The sequence below is a fragment of the Thalassophryne amazonica genome, chromosome 19 (genome assembly GCF_902500255.1).
Source record: "Thalassophryne amazonica chromosome 19, fThaAma1.1, whole genome shotgun sequence".
NCBI classification, from domain to species: domain Eukaryota; kingdom Metazoa; phylum Chordata; class Actinopteri; order Batrachoidiformes; family Batrachoididae; genus Thalassophryne; species Thalassophryne amazonica.
The window spans coordinates 22,971,617-22,996,907 of record NC_047121.1 but is presented as its reverse complement, the minus strand read 5'-3'; the positions used below and the strand labels follow the sequence as shown (position 1 = coordinate 22,996,907).

The 25,291-nt window shown below is 44.0% G+C and overlaps 1 protein-coding gene and 1 long non-coding RNA gene across 2 annotated transcripts in view; one reads left to right on the top strand and one right to left on the bottom strand.

The window, feature by feature from the left end:
* enpep (glutamyl aminopeptidase) overlaps positions 1-23,772 on the top strand; it is a 128,436-nt gene extending 104,664 nt beyond the window's left edge. Inside the window, 4 exon segments of the mRNA XM_034159631.1 lie at positions 7,197-7,370; positions 16,488-16,628; positions 19,910-19,991; positions 23,477-23,772. Coding sequence (XP_034015522.1) covers positions 7,197-7,370; positions 16,488-16,628; positions 19,910-19,991; positions 23,477-23,623 — 544 coding nt within the window. The 3' untranslated portion in view covers positions 23,624-23,772.
* Positions 6,618-19,440, bottom strand: LOC117500842. The gene is made up of 3 exons (XR_004557863.1): positions 19,230-19,440; positions 8,589-8,593; positions 6,618-6,629 (listed from the first exon to the last, which is right to left on the bottom strand). It is a non-coding gene; the product is annotated as an uncharacterized LOC117500842 (long non-coding RNA).
* Positions 23,773-25,291: the final 1,519 nt, after the last annotated feature.

The following is a 25,291-nucleotide window of genomic DNA, read 5'->3' as shown; positions in this document are numbered from 1 at the left end:
GAAGCCCGCACTTCAAGCAGGGCGCCATCTGGTGGTGGTGGGCCAGCAGTACCTCCTCTTCAGTGGCCCACACAACAGGACCCCCCCCCCCTCAACGGGCGCCTCCTGGCGCCCGACCAGGCTTGTCCGGGTGCCGGGCGTAGAAATCGGCCAGGAGGGCCGGGTCCAGGATGAAGCTCCTCTTCACCCAGGAGCGTTCTTCAGGTCCATAACCCTCCCAGTCCACCAAATACTGGAATCCCCAGCCCTTCCAATGAACGTCCAGGAGCCGGCGCACAGTCCAAGCCGGCTCCCCGTCGATGATCCAGGCAGGCGGCGGCGCCGGGCCAGGGGCACAGAGGGGAGAGGTGTGGCAGGGTTTGAGTCGGGAGACGTGGAATACCGGATGTATCCGCAGTGAAGCTGGCAGCTTCAGCTTCACTGCGGCTGGACTGAGGACCTTCACGACGGTGAAGGGTCCTATAAATCTGTCCTTACGTTTCTGGGATTCCGTGTGTAGAGGTATGTCTTTTGTAGATAGCCAAACCGCCTGCCCGAGCTGATACGTAGGGGTCGGGGCACGCCGGCGGTCCTCATGGGCCTTAGCCCTCGTCCGGGCCTTGAGCAGGGCAGAGCGGGCGGTACGCCACACCCGACGGCACCTTCTCAGATGGGCCTGGACCGAGGGCACCCCGACCTCTCACTCCACTAGCGGGAATAATGGGGGCTGGTACCCCAGACATACCTCAAAAGGGGAGAGGCCGGTAGCAGATGATACTTGGCTATTATGAGCGTACTCGATCCAGGCCAGATGGTCACTCCAGGCCGACGGGTGCGCGGAGGTCACGCAGCGGAGGGCCTGCTCCAAATCCTGATTCGTCCGCTCTGCCTGCCCGTTCGTCTGGGGGTGGTACCCGGACGAGAGGCTTACTGTGGCCCCCAGTTCCCTGCAGAAACTCCTTCAGACTTGGGAGGAGAACTGAGGGCCACGATCTGAGACAATGTCCAATGGAATCCCATGCAGACGCACGACGTGGTGGACCAGGAGGTCTGCAGTCTCCTGGGCCATCGGGAGCTTCGGGAGGGCCACGAAGTGGGCCGCCTTGGAGAACCGGTCCACTATCATGAGGATGGTAGTCTTGCCCTGAGACGGCGGGAGGCCGGTGACGAAGTCCAGGCCGATGTGAGACCAGGGGCGATGAGGCACGGGCAAAGGCTGGAGGAGGCCTTGGGTCTTATGATGATCTGCCTTGCCCCTGGCGCAGGTGGTGCAGGCCTGGACGTACTCCCGGACGTCAGTTTCCAGAGACGTCCACCAGAAGCGCTGCCGAACAACTGCCATGGTTCTTCGTACCCCTGGGTGGCAGGAGATCTTGGAACCGTGACAGAAGTCCAGAACTGCAGCCCTGGCTTCTGGTGGGACGTACATTTTGTTTTTCGGGCCAGTTCCCGGGTCCGGGTTCCGTGTCAGGGCCTCCCGGACGGTCTTCTCCACGTCCCAGGTGAGGGCGGCCACAACAGTGGACTCGGGAATGATGGTTTCCGTCGGTTCTGACAGCTCGGTCCTGACCTCCTCTTCATGCACCCGGGACAGGGCGTCAGACCGTTGGTTCTTTGTCCCGGGGCGGTATGTGATCCGAAAGTCAAAACACCGGAAGAACAGTGACCAGCGGGCTTGCCTGGGGTTCAGACGCTTGGCGGTCCAAATGTACTCCAGGTTCCGATGGTCTGTGAAAACCGTGAATGGCATAGAAGCTCCCTCCAACAGGTGTCTCCACTCCTCCAGAGCCTCCTTCACCGCAAGAAGTTCCCGGTTGCAGACGTCATAATTCCTTTCTGCTGGGGTCAACCTGCGGGAAAAATAGGCACAAGGATGGAGAACCTTATTGGACTCCCCGCTCTGGGATAGCACGGCTCCTATCCCTGAGTCAGAGGCATCCACTTCAACTATAAATTGGCGAGTAGGATCGGGCTGCACCACAACTGGTGCAGTCGAGAACCGACGTTTCAACTCCCTAAACGCGGCTTCGCACCGATCCGTCCAAGTGAAGGGGACTTTAGTGGAGGTCAGGGCTGTCAGGCGGCTAACTACCTGACAACAGCCCTTGATGAACCTCCGGTAAAAATTAGCAAAACCGAGGAACTGCTGCAATTTCCTACGGTTTGTAGGTTGGGGCCAATCTCTCACTGCCGCTACCTTGGCTGGATCAGGGGCGACGGAGTTGGAGGAGATGATAAACCCCAGGAAGGACAAAGATGTGCGGTGGAACTCGCACTTCTCGCCCTTCACAAACAGCCGGTTCTCCAACAACCGCTGCAGGACCTGACGTACATGCGTAACATGAGTTTCAGGATCCGGGGAAAAGATGAGTATATCGTCCAGATATACGAAGACAAACCGATGCAGGAAGTCCCGCAAGACGTCATTTACCAAAGCTTGGAACGTCGCGGGGGCGTTAGTGAGGCCGAACGGCATGACCAGGTACTCAAAGTGACCTAATGGGGTGTTAAACGCCGTCTTCCATTCGTCTCCCTTCCGGATCCGAACAAGGTGGTACACATTCCTAAGATCCAGTTTCGTGAATATTTGGGCTCCATGCAAGGGCGTGAACACTGAATCTAACAGGGGCAGAGGGTATCGGTTGCAAATCGTGATCTCGTTCAGCCCCCTGTAATCAATGCATGGACGGAGTCCGCCGTCTTTCTTGCCCACAAAAAAGAAACCAGCACCCATCGGGGAGGTGGAGTTCCGGATCAGCCCGGCAGCTAATGAGTCCCGGATGTAGGTCTCCATTGATTCTCGCTCCGGACGTGAGAGGTTGTACAGCCTACTGGACGGGTACTCAACGCCTGGGATCAAATCAATTGCACAATCGTACGGACGGTGCGGGGGAAGGGTGAGCGCCAGATCTTTGCTGAAAATGTCAGCAAGATCGTGGTACTCACTTGGCACCACTGTCAGATTGGGGGGGACTTTAACCTCCTCACTAGCTGTCACACCAGGCGGAACCGAGGATCCGAGACACTCCCGGTGGCAGGTTTCGCTCCACTGAGCCACAACCCCAGACGGCCAATCAATCCGGGGATTGTGTTTTCTCATCCAAGGATAACCCAAAATCACCCGGGAGGTGGAAGGTGTTACATAGAACACGGTCTCCTCCCTGTGATTACCAGACACCACCAATGTCACTGGTTGTGTCTGGTGTGTGATTAATGGAAGAAGGGTGCCATCTAGTGCCCGTACCTTCAAAGGTGAAGGTAGAGCCACTAGAGGGAGCCCGACTTCCCTTGCCCATCTGCTGTCCAGCAGATTCCCTTCCGACCCCGTGTCTACCAGTGCTGGGGCGTGAAGGGTCAGATCCCCACTCAGGATCGTGACTGGGATGCGTGCAGAGTTACGGGGCATCCCCGCGTGGGTATTATGACCCACCCTTAGCCCAGTCTCTAAGGACGAGTACTGCTGTTTTGACCGTTTGGGGCAGTTTTTCTGCGTGTGCTCGGTTGAGCTGCAGTGAAAACACTCCCCACAGACCAGCCTCCTTTGTCTCTGATCTGATCGCCTTTTGGCCCTGCTCGTTTCCATAGCAACAACAGCAGGGGGAGCTGTCGTCATGTGGAGTACCCTGGCTGTGGAGCGTGGGGAAGGCGGCTCCCTTTCGGACCCGGGAGGAAGAGGGACAGCTTGTGCCTGACCACGCCCCTCGTCTCGCTCCCGTCGGTGTTCTGTTAATCGGTTGTCTAACCGTATAACTAGGTCGATAAGCCCGTCTAAATCCCGCGGCTCGTCCTTCGCTACCAGGTGCTCCTTAAGGACCAGAGACAGTCCATTTACAAAGGTGGCGCGGAGCGCAACAGCATTCCAGCCGGCTTGCGCTGCCGCGATGCAGAAGTCGACTGCATACTTCGCTGCGCTCCGACACCCCTGTCTTATTGACAGCAGCACGCTTGAAGCGGTCTCGTCTCTATGAGGGTGGTCGAACACCTGTCTGAACTCCCTCACAAACCCAGCGTATGTCGTTAGGAGCCGTGAATTCTGCTCCCAGAGAGCCGTAGCCCAGGCGCGTGCCTCTCCTCGAAGCAGATTTATTACATAAGCCACCCGGCTAGTGTCTGACCCGTACATGACGGGACGCTGTGAAAAGACAAGCGAGCACTGCATTAAGAAGTCTGCGCACGTCTCGACACAACCTCCGTACGGCTCCGGAGGGCTTATGTATGCTTCAGGGGACGGTGGGGGGGTTCGTTGAACGACCAGCGGAATGTCTGTTTCAGGCCTCCGGTCAGCAGGGGGAGGTGCTGCAGCAGCGCCCTGGGCCTGCGCTTCCACCTTGGCAGTGAGAGCCTCCATCCTTTGATTGAGAATCACACTCTGCTCGGTGACTAAGTCCAGCCGAGCAGTGAAAGCGGTTAAGATTTGCTGCAGCTCACCTAACACGCCTCCTGCTGACGCCTGTGCACCTCGCTCTTCCATTGGCCGTTCAAGCGATGGTTGACGCCCCTCGGGATCCATGACGCTGGCCGAGAAATCCTGTTGTGAAGGTGTAGGAACACGGACCCACAACAGGGGGCATTAAATGAATTAAATTAAATTTCTCGGCGGGGAGGTGGAGTTGCAGTCCGGCCTTTATGGTGGTGGTGATGTGATGTGGATGAGTGACAGCTGGTGCTGATAACGAGTGACAGCTGTCACTCCCGGTTGCTATGACGCCCTCTCATGCTTGAAGCCCGCACTTCAAGCAGGGCGCCATCTGGTGGTGGTGGGCCAGCAGTACCTCCTCTTCAGTGGCCCACACAACAAGCACGTCACAACAAATTCACGGTACAGACTTATCCACTATAACTTTCTCACCAGTTGTATCTGACTCCAGAAAAATCCACAGGTCTAACCCAGCACTTTCTGATGTATGTTTTCAATGTGCAACAGAAATTGGCTCCTTTGTACATTATACTTGGTCATGTGTTAAAATCAGACATTTCTGGCTCGACTTGTGCAACACCTTGTCTAACATGACCAAAATTTCAATTCCGATGGATCCAGAACTTTGTTTAGTTGGAAATTTTTGCAAAAATTAAAGAACCATTAAACAAATTTCAAACTAAATTTCTAGACATAGCTTTGGCAGTGGCTAGAAAATGTATTACTGTTACATGGAAGTGTGATTCCCCCCTGTTCCTAACAAGATGGTATGCTGAACTGAACAACTGTGTGCCGTTAGAAAACATAACATAGAGTTTGAGAAAGTCATACAAAACCTTTCTTAAAATCTGGCGACCTTACTTAGATTACATAGGTAGAACTCTGTAAATCAGTTGGCCCTACTAAAGATATGTCATGTCTTATTTTGTTTCAAAATTAGAGCAGTGGTCTTTCTTTGGAGCATAATAATAAGTATTTAATAATTATTTATTATGTACTACTTATTGTTTGATTTTTTTTTCTTTCAAGTGAGCAGGGGAGGGAGGGAGAGGGACTTGTGTTTATGTCAGTTTTGTTCTCTGTAAATTTCAAAACTGATAAAATATTGCAAAAAAAAAAAACATTGGCTCGTAGAGATGAAAAAGTAATAATTTCTTTTTATAAGGCAGTTAAAGGAATGAACTGATCTGGTGACCCAATTGAACATCTATGTTAACTAAATATGATTCCATCTAACTTGGCACACATATCGAGGTGGCAATGGTATTGCCTGAGCGTGGTCAATTTTGCCAGCAGTTATCATCATTGGTGTGACTTGCAGTCTTGACTAGGGCTGGTATTACATATTGCCATATACCATAGGTATTAAAGGCACTGCGCTGCGGTGGTTTGAATCATATTTGTCTAATAGATTACAATTTGTTCATGTAAATGGGGAATCTTCTTCACAGACTAAGGTTAATTATGGAGTTCCACAAGGTTCTGTGCTAGGACCAATTTTATTCACTTTATACATGTTTCCCTTAGGCAGTATTATTAGACGGCATTGCTTAAATTTTCATTGTTACGCAGATGATACCCAGCTTTATCTATCCATGAAGCCAGAGGACACACACCAATTAGCTAACCCTAAGTTATTGTACTTGGCCCCACAAATCTTAGAAACATGGTGTCTAACCAGATCCTTACTCTGGATGGCATTACCCTGACCTCTAGTAATACTGTGAGAAATCTTGGAGTCATTTTGATCAGGATATGTCATTCAGTGCGCATATTAAACAAATATGTAGGACTGCTTTTTTGCATTTGCACAATATCTCTAAAATTAGAAAGGTCTTGTCTCAGAGTGATGCTGAAAAACTAATTCATGCATTTATTTCCTCTAGGCTGGACTATTGTAATTCATTATTATCAGGTTGTCCTAAAAGTTCCCTGAAAAGCCTTCAGTTAATTCAAAATGCTGCAGCTAGAGTGCTAACAGGGACTAGAAGGAGAGAGCATATCTCACCCATATTGGCCTCTCTTCATTGGCTTCCTGTTAATTCTAGAATAGAATTTAAAATTCTTCTTCTTACTTATAAGGTTTTGAATAATCAGGTCCCATCTTATCTTAGGGACCTCATAGTACCATATCACCCCAATAGAGCGTGTCACTCTCAGACTGCAGGCTTACTTGTAGTTCCTAGGGTTTGTAAGAGTAGAATGGGAGGCAGAGCCTTCAGCTTTCAGGCTCCTCTCCTGTGGAACCAGCTCCCAGTTCAGATCAGGGAGACAGACACCCTCTCTACTTTTAAGATTAGGCTTAAAACTTTCCTTTTTGCTAAAGCTTATAGTTAGGGCTGGATCAGGTAACCCTGAACCATCCCTTAGTTATGCTGCTATAGACTTAGACTGCTGGGGGGTTCCCATGATGCACTGAGTGTTTCTTTCTCTTTTTGCTCTGTATGCACCACTCTGCATTTAATCATTAGTGATTGATCTCTGCTCCCCTCCACAGCATGTCTTTTTCCTGGTTCTCTCCCTCAGCCCCAACCAGTCCCGGCAGAAGACTGCCCCTCCCTGAGCGTGGTTCTGCTGGAGGTTTCTTCCTGTTAAAAGGGAGTTTTTCCTTCCCACTGTTGCCAAGTGCTTGCTCACAGGGGGGTCGTTTTGACCGTTGGGGTTTTTCCGTAATTATTGTATGGCCTTGCCTTGCAATATAAGGCGCCTTGGGGCAACTGTTTGTTGTGATTTGGCGCTATATAAATAAAATTGATTTGATTTGATATTATGATATCATTATTATTATTTTTCCCTGCAGTGAGATACCAGTGAACCTGAGGCTGCTGGTCTATCGATATGGCATGAAGAACTCAAACAGTGAAAAAAACTGGAACATCATGTTCGAGAGGTACAAGAACACTTCTTTGGCTCAGGAGAAGGACAAACTTCTGTATGGACTGGCATCAGTTGACAGGGTCGACTTACTTAACAAGTAAAACCACTATGCTTATACACTGATTAAAACAATGAATAAGTTGTCACACAAATTTGCATGTGTAACTGTACATACGAGGTCTGTGATAAAAGTAACGGACCTTATTATTTTTTTCAAAAACCATATGGATTTGAATCACGTGTGATTACATCAGACATGCTTGAACCCTCATGGGCATGCAAGAGTTTTTTCACGCCTGTCGGTTACGTCATTTGCCTGTGGGCAGTCTTTGAGTGAGGAGTGACCCACCCTCTTGTCGTTTTTTCATTGTTTATGAATGGCTCAGAGACTGCTGCTTTGTTTGATAAAAATTTTTTCAAAAAACTGTAAGGCACAACTGAGTGGACACCATTCGATAAATTCAGCTGGTTTTCGGTAAAAATTTTAACGGCTGATGAGAGATTTTGGTCTGGTAGTGTCGCCGTAAGGACGGCCCACGGCGCCTGACGGCGATCTGCGCTTCGAGGCGGCAGCGTCTCGCCGTTTCAAGTTGAAAACTTTCACATTTCAGGCTCTGTTGACCCAGGAAGTCGTCAGAGAACAGAGAACTTTCAGAAGAAGTCAGCATGAGGAGTTTATTCGTACATTCCATTGTTAACGGACATTTTGTAATGAAAGAACGCGCGGGAAGAGTCGCATGTCGGGCCGGACCCGACCGCGGGGGGTCGCAACAGGAAAAACACCTCCGTTGGAAACCTTAACGGGCAAGTTGGAACATGCCCAAGCTGTTAAACAATTTCTCAGTTACTCACTTGTTGAAAGCCATCAAAAGTCGCCTGAATTTTACAAATGGTTTTCAACACGGAGGTGTTTTTCCTGTCGCGGCGCACACAGATTCGCCGAGTCATCACGGAAACGACTCGGCGAATTTGCGCGCACGTCTTTCATTACAAAATGTCCTTAAACAGTGGAATGTCCGCATAAAGTCCTCATGCCGGCCTGTTCTGAATCTTCTCTGTTCTCTCACGATGTCCTGGGTGAATTAAGCCTTAAATTAGAATGTTTTCAGGTCGAAACAGGCCGACGACGGCACCTGGAAGCGCTGCACGACGTCCCGCTCTGTGGAAAGTCCTTACAGCGACAGAAACACCCCATAATCTCTCATCAGCCGTTAAACTTTTCAACGAAAATCAGCTTAATTTCTCCAATAGTGTCCACTCGGATATTCCTCACAGGTCCAGAAAAAATGTTGATAAAGCAACGCGCGCCGTCCACAGCGGCTATTCAGACAAAGAGATTCTGACGGGTGGGGTGGAGTACTCCTCACTCAAGGCCTGCCCACAGACGAATGACGTCACGACATGCGTGAAAAAACTCACGCATGCGCACGAGGGTTCAAGCATGTCTGACGTAAAAACATATGAATCAAATCCATTTATTTTTTGAAAAAAATAAAAAGAACCGCTTTTTTTATCACAGACCTCGTACAATGAATTTTACTGTGACAGTCTCACTGTCATTGTTCCAGTAAGTGTACAGGTAGGTGGATTAAACGGCTGGGCATTGCTGCCTGTCACACCTTCTCCGGTGCCCATGGATCAACTGCAGGGTCATCAGCCAGGAACCACTGTTCACCAGCGTTTCACTCCTTTAAATGTGAAACATCTCCTGGAGGCAGAGCAGTGACATTGACACCTCCCTGTCACCCCCTGCAGCTGATAGATTTTATCCCTCTGCAGTTGTTTTCTGGGTTAGGTGTCCTTCCCTCGTCACACCTGCCCTCAGACATCACAGCAGCAGCCCCATGCTCCTCCTTCCCCACCTCAACACAGCCTCCTACATACATCACTGTGAACCAGGCCAGAGGACAGCTGAGGAAGCTTCATCCCAGGAAAACGGTAGGCCCAGACAAGGTGTGGCGGTGGCAGTGGCACTCACGTCACACTCTTCCTTGACATCCTCAAACCCCAGATGCAACACCCTCAGGTGTCATATCTTCCTGGACTTCTCAAGTGTCTTCAACACCATCCAGCCCCTTGTGCTCCAGGACAATCTGAACAGGATGCAAGTGGACTCCTGCGTTGTCACTTGGATCTCCAGCTACCTCACCGACAGGCTGCAGAAAGTTAGGCTGAGGGATACCATGTCTAACACTGTGATCAGCAGCACTAGAGCACCCCAGGGGACAGTGCTGGCCCCTCTTCTCTTCACGCGGTACACCTCTGACTGCTACATCTCTGAGCTGTGTCACATCCAGTTCGCAGATGACACAGCCATTGTTGGATGCATCAGGGATGACAGAGAGGAGGAGTACAGGAGCCTAGTGAAGGACTTTACTGCCTGGTGCCACACAAACCATCTACAGCTCAACACCTCAAGGACAAAGTTGCTGGTCATTGGCTTTGGGAAGTCCAGACCAACTCCATGACTAGTCCTTGACACAGAGGAATTACTATGACAGGCAAGCAGACATGAACAAAGACTAGCTCCTGCACTTTGCTGCCCAGTAACATTGCTCTGCTCCAAAAAGAAAAGCAATCTGCCCTGTATTTTAATTTTAGCCTTTAATTTTACCCTCACATCAAAGGTATGGATACACTAATGAAATAAACACCAAAGCTCTCTGTAAAATTAACCCTCTGCAGTCAACTGACACGCCTCCACATCAAAAGTCACATGACCTAATTAAATGGACGTAACACCCAATCTGCTGCACTCCAAGTCTTCCTCTGAACATGCAGTCTCCAACCATTATACCACTTTTTAAATTTTAAAAGGCCTATTATAACTTGAGTTATTAATATTTTTTACGCCATGCATTTTCATGAATATTATTGTCAGAAACAGGCGTGGGAAGAAACATGACTCCTTCTTTATTGTTGGTAGAAAATGCACAAGCTAACCAGCCAGAAGTCACTAACCCCACATGTGTTTGATCACAGCCAACCAACCCTGCGTGGTTTTGCCTGTGGGTGTGCGTGTCACGCATGATGCGCGTGAATGGAGTTTTTTTTCCTCCTTCTCCCCCCTCTGCCCATAGCAACACAAGTAAAAAAACAAACAAACAAACAAAAAAAAACCCAAAACAAAACATGAATTTCTCTTTATTACTGATGGAAATTAAACTACATAAGCCAATAATAATGATCCCCAAGCCATGTAATTTGGTTGCTATGGGAGAGAATATTGTGGGCCGGGCTTAATTTGAGGGAGCGTGCTCCAGAACCTCGGACGCGCGCTCCGGAACCTCTGACGTTGGCTCCGCCAGCTATTTATACTGGATCCGTGATCCGCCACCTCTCTTGACTAACAAAATATAAAAATAAATAAATTTTTTAAAAAAATCACCGCGATTGCTCTCACTGCCAATCACACCGCCGCTCTTCTGTCTGCTGTGCGGAATTGTGCCAAATCTGGCAACAGGTCCAGAGGCTACGCTTGCTGTTTTGATCCGGATGTTGACCGTAGCCGCAGAGCTCCATGGCCACCGAGAGAGGACTTGGATTCTTTGTGGGTCCCGCATCCGTACCCCCCGAGGCAGTGAGTGAAGGGAGAGCCATGCATTGTGTTCTGCGTGTCTGTTTATAATCTTCTCGCACAGAAGAAAAAAGAGAGTGTTTACACAAGAGAGAAAAGTGAGAAAATGTTAATGCCTGTTTGAGAAAAGTGTGTAGTGAGGGGTTTTATAGCCTTAAAACATCTATAATAAGTATAGCGCTACTTCGCGGATTTATGCTGCATTCACACCGGGCGCGATCAGACGCTACAAATTCGCGGGGGTCGCGTGGCGACGGACGCGCCTCCTTCGCCCGGTGTGTCGCTCTGCTTTTGCTGAGAAAATTCGCCCCGGTGCGTCATCAAATAGAAGGAGCTTCCATTCCGCTCGGCGTCAAGTCATCATGACGGACCTTTCACACGAGCGAGTTGTCGTGAAAAGCTCCCAATTCAGAGATTATCATCATTTGCTGCAGGAGTTGCGTCTGGATGACGGCCGCTTTCAGCGGTCCTTCCACCTCTGCAGGACCCAGTTTGAGGACCAACTGTCCCGTTCACGCGCGCACATGTAAACAATAAAAAAAAAGAAACTCAGCTGCTTGCTGCAGCTCGCTCGTCCCCCAAAAAACTCTGTCATAATTATGTTTAGAAACCAGTCACCATTTGTTTTATTATACATCTGTGTAGTTAATTAATAAAATATTCTCCACACAGACGATTCGCTCGTGCGCGCAAGTAAAAAATAAAAAAAGAAAGAAAGAACGAAACTCCGCTGCTTGCTGTGGGGCTGCTCCTCGCTCTTTCCCAAAAAAAAACTGTCATAATTGTTTTTAGAAACCAGTCACCATTTGCTTTATTATACATCTGTGTAGTTAATAAGTAAAATAATCTCCATGGATGATTCCCTCGCGCGCACGTGTAAAAAAAAAAAAAAAAAGAAACTCCTCTCCCCCTGCTGTGGTGCTGTTGCTCGCTCCAAAAACTCTGTCATGATTGTGAAATAAAGGACAAAAGAGACATAAGTCCTGCTCACAGGCTGCTACCAGATACAGGACATGTTCACATCCTCAGTCAAACTCCAGACATCTCCACGTCACTACATATTCAGTCCCTGATTGATCATCGCGGCGCGACGAGATGAAAAAGTTCAGATTTTTCAACTTGGGGAGGAGGGCAACACAACGCAATATCGCGCCACAAATGTGCAAAACGCTCAAAATTGCTTCACTCGCATCGCTTCACTCACGTCGCGCTGCGCGGTTTGGCGCCAAAACGCGTCCTTACATAGGGATTACATGGCAACCTGTGGCTGCAGTCGCTCGCGTCGCGCCCGGTGTGAACGCGGAGAACGTAACTCCCGCAATAAACGAGGGACCACTGTACATAAAACAGGAATTTGTACTCTATCTGGATTTGGTGTGACTAGTGTTAGGCCTACAATACATGCCCAGTTTATTTTCGGTGTGGCGCACAGTGTTGTTCGCAAGCCCCCCTCCCCCCTTCTTTCTTTTTTCTGCACCGGAGCCACCCATCCTCTGCGCTCCGGGACCTCCCACTTTACAAATTAAGCACTGATTGTGGGTGATTCGGTGAGGAGAGAGAAAAGCAGACAGGGATTAGAGTTTTGGTATTTGAGAGATTTGAGAAATATTTGGCATGTTTGGAGTGTGTATTTAGTCCATGGTGGAGTATTTAGCGTGTGTGGTGGTTTTGTTTTGTTTTTTTTTGTTGTTTTTTTTTTTGTTTTGTAAAAATTTGGTATTTTTTTGAATGGAGCTACCACTTCAGTTATTTTTTGAATTTGAGCAAGACAGAGCATGCAGTGCATCGTCACAGTCTGAACCAGACAGTGAGGATTCTGATGATGAAGAAGATGATCCCTCTTTTGTTCTGGATGAGCAATCAGAGCAAGTGGCTCCACCAACGTGTGCACAGAGATTTGAACAGAGGATCGGAGCAAGTGCTTCTCTTTCCATATCCAGGTCTCCGTTCAGATGCTCAGCAGAGCCACACCCCAGCACTGACTGCTGGAACACAGAGGAGGAGGCTGTGACTGCTCCAGCGGTAAACAGATTTCATGCAAGGAGAACACCAGGAGTCCAGGTTGATACGCTTTCCACCCAAAGTCCAAAAGATCTTTTTCTATTGTTTTTTTGGAACTGACAGAAAAATTTGCACCAACACAAATAAAGTTGCTGTAAAAAAACAAGGCATTAGGAAAAAAATACAACTGGACAGACATTGAAATGGAAGATGTATACATTTTTTGTATATATATATATATATATATATATATGTGTGTGTGTGTGTGTGTGTGTGTGTGTGTGTGTGTGTGTGTGTGTGTGTGTGTGTGTGTGTGTGTGCCCCTTCCAGCTAAAGTAATGACCAGTGACAGATTTAGGTCCATATTTTGGAATATCCACCTGAGTGATCCAGATGATGTAGAAAATGACAGGAAAAAGTGAACACCAGGCCATGATAAACTGTATAGAGTCAGGCTTCTTTATGATGAGATCCTCAGTGCATGCCAGGCTTATTGCCACTTGAGGAGGGAGCTGGCAGTGGATGAAATGATGGTGGCATTGAAGGGAAAACTGGAATGACATAATATATGAAAGACAAGCAAACAAAATGGGGCATGAAACTTTTTGTGTTGGCTGATTCAACCAATGAGTACACACTCAAGTTTACCATCTACACTGGCAAGACTGACCACAAGTGAGCATGGGCTGTTGTACGATGTGGTCATAAACCTGATCCAGCCATCCTCTCTCGGTACTGGGTACCACATTTACATGGACAATTTTTATACCAGTCCCAAATCGTTCATGGACCTGGCCAAGATGAAGTTTGGAGCATGTGGCACATACAGGGAGAACAGAAGAAGATGCCCCAGAGGGAGGGCAAATGCTCTCACAAAAAATGCACAACAGGATCTGTAAGATGGATAAGGGAGGGGCATCTGGTGTTTGTAAAGTGGATGGACATATGGGAGGTGTCTGTATGCTCCACCATCCTTCATGCATTTTCAGGTGAGACAGTGCAGAGATGGGTGACCGATGGAAAGGAGGGACACTGGATAGTGAAAGACATTCCCTGTCCTACCCCAGTGTTGGTTGATAATAAAGACATGGGTGGAGTCGACCTGTATGACCACCTTATCCAGTATTACTACACCCATTGAAAAAATGTGCGCTGGTACAGGACAGTGTTGCTGCACTTCCTTGACATTGCAACCACGAATGCATTTATCTTGCACCATGAGATATGCAGTGTCAAACAAGTGCAGCCCATGACACAGGAAGATTTCATGGTGGAGCTGGTGTGTCATGTTTATGGCACAGACAAGACAAGGGTCCCCCAGAACAGGCACAGATCCTCGCCAAAAAGCCACTAAAGGCAAACTGCGATACCAACATTCCCTTCAGGGAGAGAACAAAAGGAGTGACACACCATGGAAGTGTCAGGCCTGCAATGTGCCCCTCTGTGTTGTGTTGGACAGGAATTGAAGAAGGAAGAGTTTATCATTAGCATTTTTTGCACTACATTTATACATATGTTTTTGAAATTTACAATTCATATTTTGATTCTAAACCTTTTTTTTGTCATCTGATTGTTTTGTAAACAGATTAGCATTAGCATTTTCTGCATTATATTTGTACATATGATTTTGAAATTTACAATTTATATTTACATTCTAAATGTTATTGTGTACTCTGTTTTTGTAAATAGTTGTACAAAAAAAACCCTGCATTTATGTTAATAGTTGTACGCAACTTTGTTTTTTGCTACATTTGTACTTTTTTTTTTTTTAATTACCATTTATATTTGTATTTTAAGATAGAAAAATGGTTTGTTAAACAATTTTGTGGTTTTCACAGTCAAAAAAAACCTAACTTTTTTCTACTCTGATTTTATGTTTTTGTGTGATTTTAGATTCACTGTGTTAATACAGTATTTCAGAATGAAAGAAAAACAGTAAAGTCACACAGATGAGGTTGTTCTGAAAAAATGACAAGGCAAAGTAAACACATTTTAAAGTTAAATAATAAAGGTAAAACCAAAAGTAGTCAAAAACAGCCAATTATACACTGGACACCAGAGGATTTAAGTAGAAAATCCATATCACCTCTGATATGCGCAGACCATGATGTGACAGAACATTGTAATTTTTTGGAACATCTTTAAAACTATCCTGATTGGTCAGTGTGTTTCACAGTGTTGTCACCACAGATTAAACACATCTTCTTGCCCTAAACTTTTTTCTACTCTTTCTGTTTGTTTTTTTGCCAATCATGAACACAATTGGGTGACGAGAGACCTGCCTAAGTCATTAATTTGTCTTATATATCAGCTGAGTGGATCCTTGTCATTTGATTGGTGGGCTGTATGTCACACGACATGGATTATGCATACTATTTGCCGTTGTGTTTCATTGACTGTGCAAAAGCTCTTTTTAAGTGTGCAATCTTGAGCTTTTTGAAATTTGCAGTTGCACTCCGCGACCACTGCGCGTGTTCGTGCTACACAGCGGCGTTTAGGTAAACATGACGCCATTTGTTTTGCTGATGGATGACAATTTGAAGGAGCTATTGATGGTGCTAATTCTTCTCTCTCACACACACACAAAAAAAAAATCACACTGCTGTAAGCCGTTTGGAAGCATGAAGAGCTGTTAGGCTGAAAAGCTGATGTGATTTTTCGCTGGACTGAGGAACTACACAAAGTCTTTTTACTTTTCTTTATGGGGAAGTACACAAAATCATTGCATGACATCACAGACTACATCGTTGCTATTTTGTACTCCTATTTAAAGTTTGCGTTGGACTGTTAAGTACCAGTGGAACACCAAAATGTAAGTCCTTTTTTATGTTGTTTTTATATTAATAAAATATCAAATGACAAGAATCTATTTTAGCCGTTATATAAAACAAATAATGTACTTTTTTTCATTCTTTCAATGAAATAAATATTTAATTTGGTAAAAGCTGGAACAAACCATTCAACTGGGCCTTTGCCTTGTTGAATGATATGTTCTAGCTTTCACCTCATGAAATATTCATACCATTGAACTCGTAAACATTCAGCTCAACTCAACTATTGTTAAATGTGGTTTAAGTATTTTGCTCTGTTGTACTCATGCATTTCTTCTCGTATGTAGTTAGTTCTCATGTTTCTCACTATGGTTTCAATCATTTTAACCGAAGCACATGACATGTTCAGACAAAATAGATAATTTCAAGCACACCTGGATTTTTTGATAATTTATCAAGAAACTACTGAATCAATGAAAACTTCTTAACTGATGATGATGTGAAGGCAGACAACTCCACTCACCATCCAGCAGGTGGCAGACATGTACCTATATCTCTGAGACATTACAAAGGAAATGCCAAGATGGTCTTTTGGTCAATCTGATGCATCAAACTTCACCAGATGAAGTAAAGTTTTTATTACTTATTTGTACTGTAAATATGGGGAGATGACAGCATTTATTGTTTTTGAGTTATTGTCCACACAAAGCTGGTTGTGATGGATTAACTCACACACTCACTGAAAAGAAATAACAAATCCTCACGGAACTGTTTAGTTTGGCTATTTTAATTTAAAGTGAGACACCCTCCCATACAATTAATCACTAGTTTCAGTGCTAATTATAAACATTATATTGTCCCACAGGCTTCTTGAGGCATGTAAAAATGAGAGTGTGATGAGGAGCCAGGATCTGTTTACTGTTGTGAGATATATATCATACAACCCACTTGGGCAAAGTATGGCCTGGGACTGGACCACACTTAACTGGAACTACCTGGTAGAAAGGTAAGTGTAATCAGAAGAAAAATGCTTTTTTTTTTTTTTTTTTTTTTTTGGATCTTAATTCATGATAAATTTAATGTGGCTTTGACCTCAATGAATCACTGACAGATGGCAAAATATTTTATTTTTTAGTAATGTTTTAGAGATAGGAAGTTCTGTGTACACCTAATGCCATCAGCTTAAACAAATGAAGCAGAGTGGAAACGTGGATGCATGGTTCAGAACTTCAGGCGCATGGTGGAAAAGTGCAAAGTCTGGTGCAGGTGCACATGATGTGAGAATACACTGCCACATGACACATGATGTGAGGCTGTGAGAATCTTCAGCCTAATCCAGTAAGATCCTCCTTGTCCGCCCCATCCTGTCTATGGCTGATGCAGATGCTCTGATTCATGCATTTGTTTCTTCTATTTTCTGGTTTACCACAGTCAAGCATTCGGTGTCTCCAACTGGTTCAAAATGTTGCTGCCAGACTCTTGACAGGAAGCAGAAACTTCAATCACATTACATGCAATTTGGCATGTCTTCACTGGCTCCCTGTCATTGTGAGATTGGATTTTAAGGTTCTGCTATTAATCAATAAAATTATTCACAGACTAGCACCTCCTGGCTACGCTGACCTAATTTTATTTATTTATTTATTTATTTTATTTGAATTAGGACAGTGCATATTAATCAATGTTTTCACACAGCTTAAACATAAATATGTCAGAATTAGCACAATAGCTAAATTTCATCTGTTGTCCTAAGGCAGGTTAAAACAGAAACAGTTACACCACAACACGTGACAAATGCATAGACTGAACAGACTACAGTTTCAGACAGACAATACACTATAAGAACACAACAGGGACAGACTATTTACCGTTAAAGACACTCTGAAGTTTAGTGACCCAAGAGGATGATGAGTTTAAGTGTGAGTACATGACTAGTTTGCTTTCAGCCATTTCTTTAGATCTGTTTTGAATGTTAGGTAGTTTTCACAGTTTCTAATACGGTCTGGTAGAGTATTCCACAATTTTGTTCCTCTGATGGACACCACCATCTGACTGAATTTAGTTCTACGCCTCTGTACTTCACAGTCTCGTCTTGTTAATGCTCTGGTACGAATTCCAACATTACTTTTTTTTGTATAAAATACATTAAGGGTGGAGGGGCAAGCCCATTTAAAACTATGAAAATAAGACATGCATCCAGTAGCATCTGGTACCTTTCAAAGTCTAATATGTTGTACTTATTTAGAATGTTGCAATAATTTTTATCCATAATTTTCAGGGGTTTTTTAAACAATGACTTCAGTGACAATAAGTTTAATGACTAAAGACCACTGAGTGCATGTACACCTTCACTGCCTCCGTGGTCAAATAAGGTCTTATATGTTTAATGTTTGATAGGTTGAATTTAATGATATTGGACACTCTATTTATATGATCTTTGAAGTTTAATTTTGAATCAAAAGTAACACCAAGATACTTAAATTGTTCTACCACTTGCAATTGTTCTCCATTGACTAAAACAGATGACTGGTTACTAGTTGATGTCTGACGTGAGAAAAACATGCAAACGTTTTTTTGGTGTTAAGGTGAAGGCATGAGTTTTGGAGGCAGTGAGAGACTGGCACCATAACCCCAGAAAGCATTGCAGCAACTTCATCTTTTGTTTTCGTATGAACATATATAATTGTGTCATCTGCATATAGCTGCATGTTTAAATTCTTGCATACTTTTGGCAAATTGTTGACATATAGACTGAATAGGAGTGGTCCCAATATTGAGCCTTGGGGTACTCCTGCTGATAAGGTTAGACATGATGATTGACAATTTTTTATTTGTACAGCCTGTGTTCTGTCCATAAGATATGACTTTATCCAACACAGAGTACGTTTTGAGATATTGAAGTAAGTTATTTTGGCAAGAAGAACATTATGATTAATGGTGTCAAATGCACGTTTCAGATCAAGGAAAACAGCCCCCATCATAGCCAGCTTGGTCGAGTAGATGTTTAACATTTTCCAAAAAGTAGCATGTGGCTGTATCAGTGGAGTGATGCTTCCTAAAGCCAATCTGCATTTTATGGAGAGGAGTTGGACCATTGTCAAGATGTGATATAAGCTGTGTTGCCACCCATTTTTCAATAACTTTTGAAATGCTTGGTAAAATGCTTATTGGTCTATAGTTTTCTGGTTTTGTGTTGTCACCTGCCTTAAATATTGGTATAACCCTAGCAACTTTCCATGTTAATTAAACCCTATGTACGTAGGCTCTACGAGTGTGTTCTCAGGGCGCAGGGCTACTTGTCCGTAGGGTGAATAAAAAGTCTGTGGGCCACAGAGCATTTTTTTATCATGCTTCTGTTTTGTAGAATGATCTCCTTGCAGCAATAAAACAGTCAGATTCTGTAGAGATTTTCAAATCTAGACTTAAAGGGGAACATTACACAGGGAGAAATGCAATGCTTTCCTATATGAAACATACCAAAGAGCTGATATTCCACACTTTTTCACTAGTCCTGCAAGTAAATACCTTTATCGGACGTTTGAACTTTGCGCTCTCCCGAGCACCATCCGCCATCTTTGTACAATACCGGGTACTTCCCTCTCGGCACTGACGTCATTGATGAAAGACTGTACATACGCGCCAATGTCCACTGTTGGAATTACAAGTTTGTACATGGCCCATGTCAAACAAGCATTACTTCCGTACATTAACTGAAGTCTCCATTGCTGTGCTGCAAAACACAAGGCATGACGTGGGGTGTTTGTGGCCAATTAACGAGTGAAGCTTGAATTCAAGGTCCGTTTTTGCGCGTGCCAAACACGGCATCAGCCTGCAGTTTTCACATCTGCACCAAAGAATGTTGTTCAGGCGCCACGTTTCTGTCTCAACATCTTTGCCATCCCAGACTTGAATCCAGTTGTACATGCTCCTGGCTGCAGTGGCACTCCCCTCCCACTTCGGTAAAGTTAGAAAGATATTCACAAATATGAATTTCACGGCTCAATAGATCTTAAGAGAAACGTAGAAAAACAAACAACACTAGTTTCTAACCTCAGGAAGGTAAACAACGAGATGCAACCTTATTTTTATCCATATGAGCCATCCTCTGAGCTGAAAAAACTGAGTCACTCCAAACCGTATGTCAGCTTGATGGATACCCTGTGGAAGGCCATGATGCATAATACAAAGAACACAAAATTAAGTTCCAGTTTCAAAACAAATGTACCTTTGAAACCATTGTGCTAATGATGCTGTTTCTGTCTTTTTTATTTGTTGTTTGTTTGACAGATACTCCATCAATGACAGAAACCTTGGTCGCCTACTGAATTACATTACATCCTCCTACAACACAGAACTACAGCTATGGAAGGTTAGAAGTGGTTTCTATGAAACTCATTCTTGATTTTTGTATTTTTTACACAACTGTTATCTGAAAAGATGCTTTCAGTAGTTTAGCAGGTAGCTCAGTCGCAGAGTAGTTATGCTTAGACAAGACACTTCATCTACATTGTCCCAGTCCATCCTTGTACTGTAAATACTGTATGTAGCAACTATGGCTATAACCTGTGGTAATTGGAAATTCATTCAGGGGGTCAGAGACATTTGACCTCAGTGGGTCTTATAGAACTTTCTTCTTCTTGTCCTTGTTTCAAAAGCATTTTACTGACTTGCTAAACTGTTCCAATCAATTAATTATGCTGGTGGAAATGACCTAATGATGTATTCATGCATGTGCCTGTCATAGTGAAGTAAAATGACTTAACATTACTATGGATCACAGTGGGAAATGCCAATGATCACACACTGAAAGACATAAGGATTTGCTGTGGAATGAACTCCTGCAACATTATATCAGAATGGGATATCTTGTCTGCAGTGACAGTGTTGTGGAATTTTCATGATGAAGTCAGCAGAGAAATGAGACCAGAGAGCAAGAAACACCAGGAATTGATATATGATGCAGAGAGATTTTAATTGCACAGATGCAGATGCATCTGGAGTAGACCCCGACACGCAAGCAAACATAAAACCCAGAGTCTTCTGATCTTAGAAACTCAGAGAGCCGTCTTCAGGACCCCTGGCCTTCAGTTAGTCTGGGACATAATCAGATGTTATGTCGTGGACTCAGAGAAACACAACCTGTTCTATCAGCACAGGCCAACAGGCGATGGATGAACCTGATCCAGTATGCAGACATGGGGGAACAACAATTTTTCACCAAGAGATAGTTGTGCAGTCTATATTGCAACTTTTGTATTCAAGAACTTGGTAGCATGTCATGATTTGGTGATGCTTCAGGGTTGGCATGAGAGCTGGGAAATGGACTTCAGTGCAATCAACAATTTACTAAAGCAGTCCAGATTACAAGGGCTCTTATCTTCACAATCCGGTTGCCTTTCAACCATCCATCATTGTGAACAGGTATATGATTGCTTAGCTGTAGCATTTCTGTCACTACATAAAAGCCAGCATTGTGTCTTTGTTTTGTTTTATTTGTATGGCCATAGCATATGATCACCCTGCTCAGGTCCCTTTGGCTACTCCCTTGTTTTTCACTCGGAGTTGCCACAGCAGATCCAAGGTGGATCTGCATGATAATCTGGCACAAGTTTTACGCTGGGTGCCCTGCCTGACGCAACTCCATATTATATGGAGAAATGTGGCAGGGGTGGGGTTGAACCGGGAACCTACTGAAAGCAAGTGCACTAACCACTTGGCCACCACCCCTGCCTCTTAAGTCCCTTTGGCTCCTTCCTTGTTTTTCACTCGGGGTCACTGCAGCAGATCCAAGGTGGATCTGCATGTTGATTTTGGTTTATTGCTGTAATAATAATACTAATAATAATAGTAATAACAATAAGAATTATTGTTATTATAAAATGCCTAGACTGTTTTTCCTCACCACTGTTGCTAATTTTATATGCTAGCTTATGGGGTGATCTTTGTTCTATCTTAAGTCTATGTTTGTGTTTGAACTCTAGCAGTTATTTACTCTACTCGGTTCATTTGTGAAAATTTCGCCATGATTAAAAACCTAGCTTTTTATTCTACAACTTTGAGGTTGACCGAAAGTCATTTTCCATGTCCTCTCCAAACTCCTCCCATGCCTGAGATTTTGCCTCAGCCACCACTGAGGCAGCAGTCCTTCTGTCCCCGACCTCCCTCAGGATCTGGGAGAAGTTTCTTTGGGAAGGCTGTCCAGACATGCTCTTCCACCAAATGTTCCCAGAAATCACTCACCCATGTTATGTTTTCAGTGTTGGCTTGGTGGCTTACCCCACCATCTGAGCCTACACATCACCAGGTGGTAATTAGTTGACAGCTCCAGCCCACCAAGTCTCCAAGACACACAGTTGCAGGTCTGATGACGCAATTCCAATATCGAACATCGACATTTAACATAGGGTGTTCTGGTACTATGTGCACTTATGAATATCCTTCTGCTTGAAAAGGAATTTTTTATGAACAATCCATGACCAGAACAGAAGTCCAATAAGAAAACACTACTGGGATTCATATCGCGGGGTTGGGGGGGGCATTCATCCCAGTCACTCACCTTCAAGTTTCTCCATTGTTGTCCACGTAAGCTTTGATGTCGCCCAGGAACCTTTTTCCAGGATCCCAATCAGAGTCTCCAAGCAGGCCAGATACTCTGTACTACTGTTTAGTGGATATGCACAAACAACAGTCAGATTCCTCTTTGCAACACAAAGTTGCATAGAGGCAACCCTCTCACCCAGTGGGGAAAACTCCAAAATAGCATTCAGGCAGGGATTTGTGAGTATCCCCACATCCTCCCAGTGCCTTTCACCCTGGACAACCCTGGAAAAAGCCCTGCCTGTCTCCAGGAGTATGGTGCCAGAGCCCATGCTATGTGTGGAGGTGAGCCCAACTATTTCTAGTTGGTATCACTCAGCCTCCCATACAAGCTCAGGCTCATTCCCCACCAGATAGGTAACATTCCACATTTCAAGAGATAAGTTCCATAACTGAGTGTCAGCTCATGTGGGCTTTTGCCCTTTCCACTGCCAGAATAGCAGTGCACCAGACCCTCTATAGACTCTCTGCAGGTGGTGAGCTCACATGGAGATGACGCCATGTTGTTTCTTAGGGCTGACCCCGACCTAGCCCCAGTGGTAGACCTGGCGACCAGGCACTTGCTTGCAAGCGCCCCCCCCAGGCCTGACACCAAGAGGAGGCCGTGGTCTCCCTAATCTGAGTGAGGTGACTCCATCCCTAACTGTGTCTGTCGTAAAGAATCATAAACATTGCCCTTTGTCTGTCTTCTCACCTGGGACCAAAGTGTCAAGAGTGGCCCTACCAGAAGCGAATGCTCCAGACAACACAGCTCTCAGGATCACTGGAGCACAAATCCCTCCACCATGACAAGGTGGTGATCCAGGCAGGGGTTGTAGACAGAGAAAAATGCAGACAGTGCTATTTTTGGAACAGCCTAATATTCCTTTACTTTCACTTTCTGTAAGCTACGAGTAATAAATTTGACATTTTTCATCATGCTTGTATTTGGAGTCCCCGTGTATTCGTGTGAATGGAAATAAAAGCTAATATAAAGATTTTTGAGCTTTTTTAAACACAATTATTATTTTGAACACAGCTGTATGTACCAATTCTTGCTCAGTGTCACAATTTTATTTATGTTCTCTCACAACAAATGTCAACCTTATTAGAATTAGTCTAAGGATAACATTTACAGTGACCGAAAGTGACATGGAAAAAATACTTTTGTCGCAGATGTTATTGAAGTTGTTTTCACATTGTTTTATCATATGTTAATAAGTAGGTTTCACTTTGTATTTGTATGTCTTTAAACATTATGTGGTACTGTACTTTCAGATGCAGAATTTCTTCAGTCTAACACCAAATGCTGGTGCTGGCGAGTTGCCCAGAAAACAAGCACTGGAGACTGTCAAGAACAACATTGAATGGATCCAGAGAAATGAGAAAGAGATCAAAACATGGCTGGATAATAATGTTTCTTAAAATGCACAATTGCTTTTCTTTCTATAAAGTCTCAACATCAACAGAGGACAGGTGGGATGAATCTGTGATGGAAAAAGATTCAGTCAAACCAGAAACTAAATCTATGATTTGTGATTTTTTTTTTCCTGTTGTAACAGATCAATGTCAATTCAACATTTATTTGTTGTTTATTTTCTGTACCTGCTCATTACAATTAAAGGTCACAGGAGACTGAAGCCCATCCCAGCAGTCATTGGGCAAAAGACAGGGAACACCTTGGACAAGCAACCAGTCCCTCGTTATTGATCAATCAAAATGTAGCTTTTTTTTTTTGCAGTGACTAAAACAGAAGAAAAAGACCATGGCAATTTCTTTATTTATATCAGTAAATTTAATTATAAATGATTAAAACAGTTTTCAAACAATCAAACATGAATGTTTAAACATTTCACTGTATTGTTTTCCATTACTATCAGTTGGAGCTGGTCCTATTCTCATTTAACTTTTTTGTTTGTTTGTTTTTGTTTGTTTTGTTTTTTTTTTTTGTTTTTTTTTACCAGTGTGATGTCATCAAATGTGTTGACATTTGTTTGCAACTGATCAAATTTTACACTTTTAAACATTTGTCTCACTGACATCATCAGGCCCTAGCCTTGCCTAATCTGTTTGGGTTCTCTTGGTCATTTAATAACTTAAAGTTAGCAGTTACTTTTTTGCTGTTCCTTGAAAAATGAATTACAATTTCTTTTACTGAATATTCTCTTAAAATTTTAGCCACATTAAATTTTGATGCAAACAATGTTTGATTTATTTTCTTAACCATTTCACAAGCACATAATCAAACTTGAATTCTCCAAAACTTTTTAAATGTTACAAAACCAGAACTGAGATTGTCATGTTTTTTTAATTATTATTATTATTTAATTAATCAAGAAGTCAAATTACTGTTATTTGTAGCAAAACTATGTTGTCTACTTTCAGTACCAGAACATTTGTGTGGCTCTCAGGAAGGTTTCATAGACAGGGCCTATGATTGTAGGCTACCTCCACTTGTTTAAAGCTAATATCAACAATAAATAAATAAAGCTTCAACAAACATGCTTTTCTGCAAGGAAAGTCTTCTTCCATATGGTGCAAGTTTGACTGCTAGTTTTCAGCCAATGCCCATTAGTATGAAAATATGGTATAAGTTATTCAGCTTGCTTGATTTGAGCTTTTGCAAATGGTCGAGTAAAGAACACAGTATCTGTAGGTTGACTGAGGAAAGGGTCAGTATTGTTCTGGGGTTTTATTGTGAGACAGTTGTCAACCCCCAAAACATGAATCAAACATGAAACATGAATTATCAACAAACCATTCATTGCAAACCTAAATACTGAAAAAATATCTCCCAAACGTTGAACGCAGATCTCACAAAACCTAAACGTAGGTCTTGCAAACATGAATATCATTCGTGATATATATATATATATATATATATATATATATATATATATATATATATATATATACAGTAGTGGGCACAGATAACCAAAGAAATAACTTCGATAACAGATAATGAGATAACTGAAAAGTTATCTTTGATAAAGATAAAATGATAAACCACCCAAAAATGTATCAGAGTTTACAGATAACCGATAAATTCCAGTATTGTCTCTGGTACATTTGCAACTACTAACAAAGTGAATT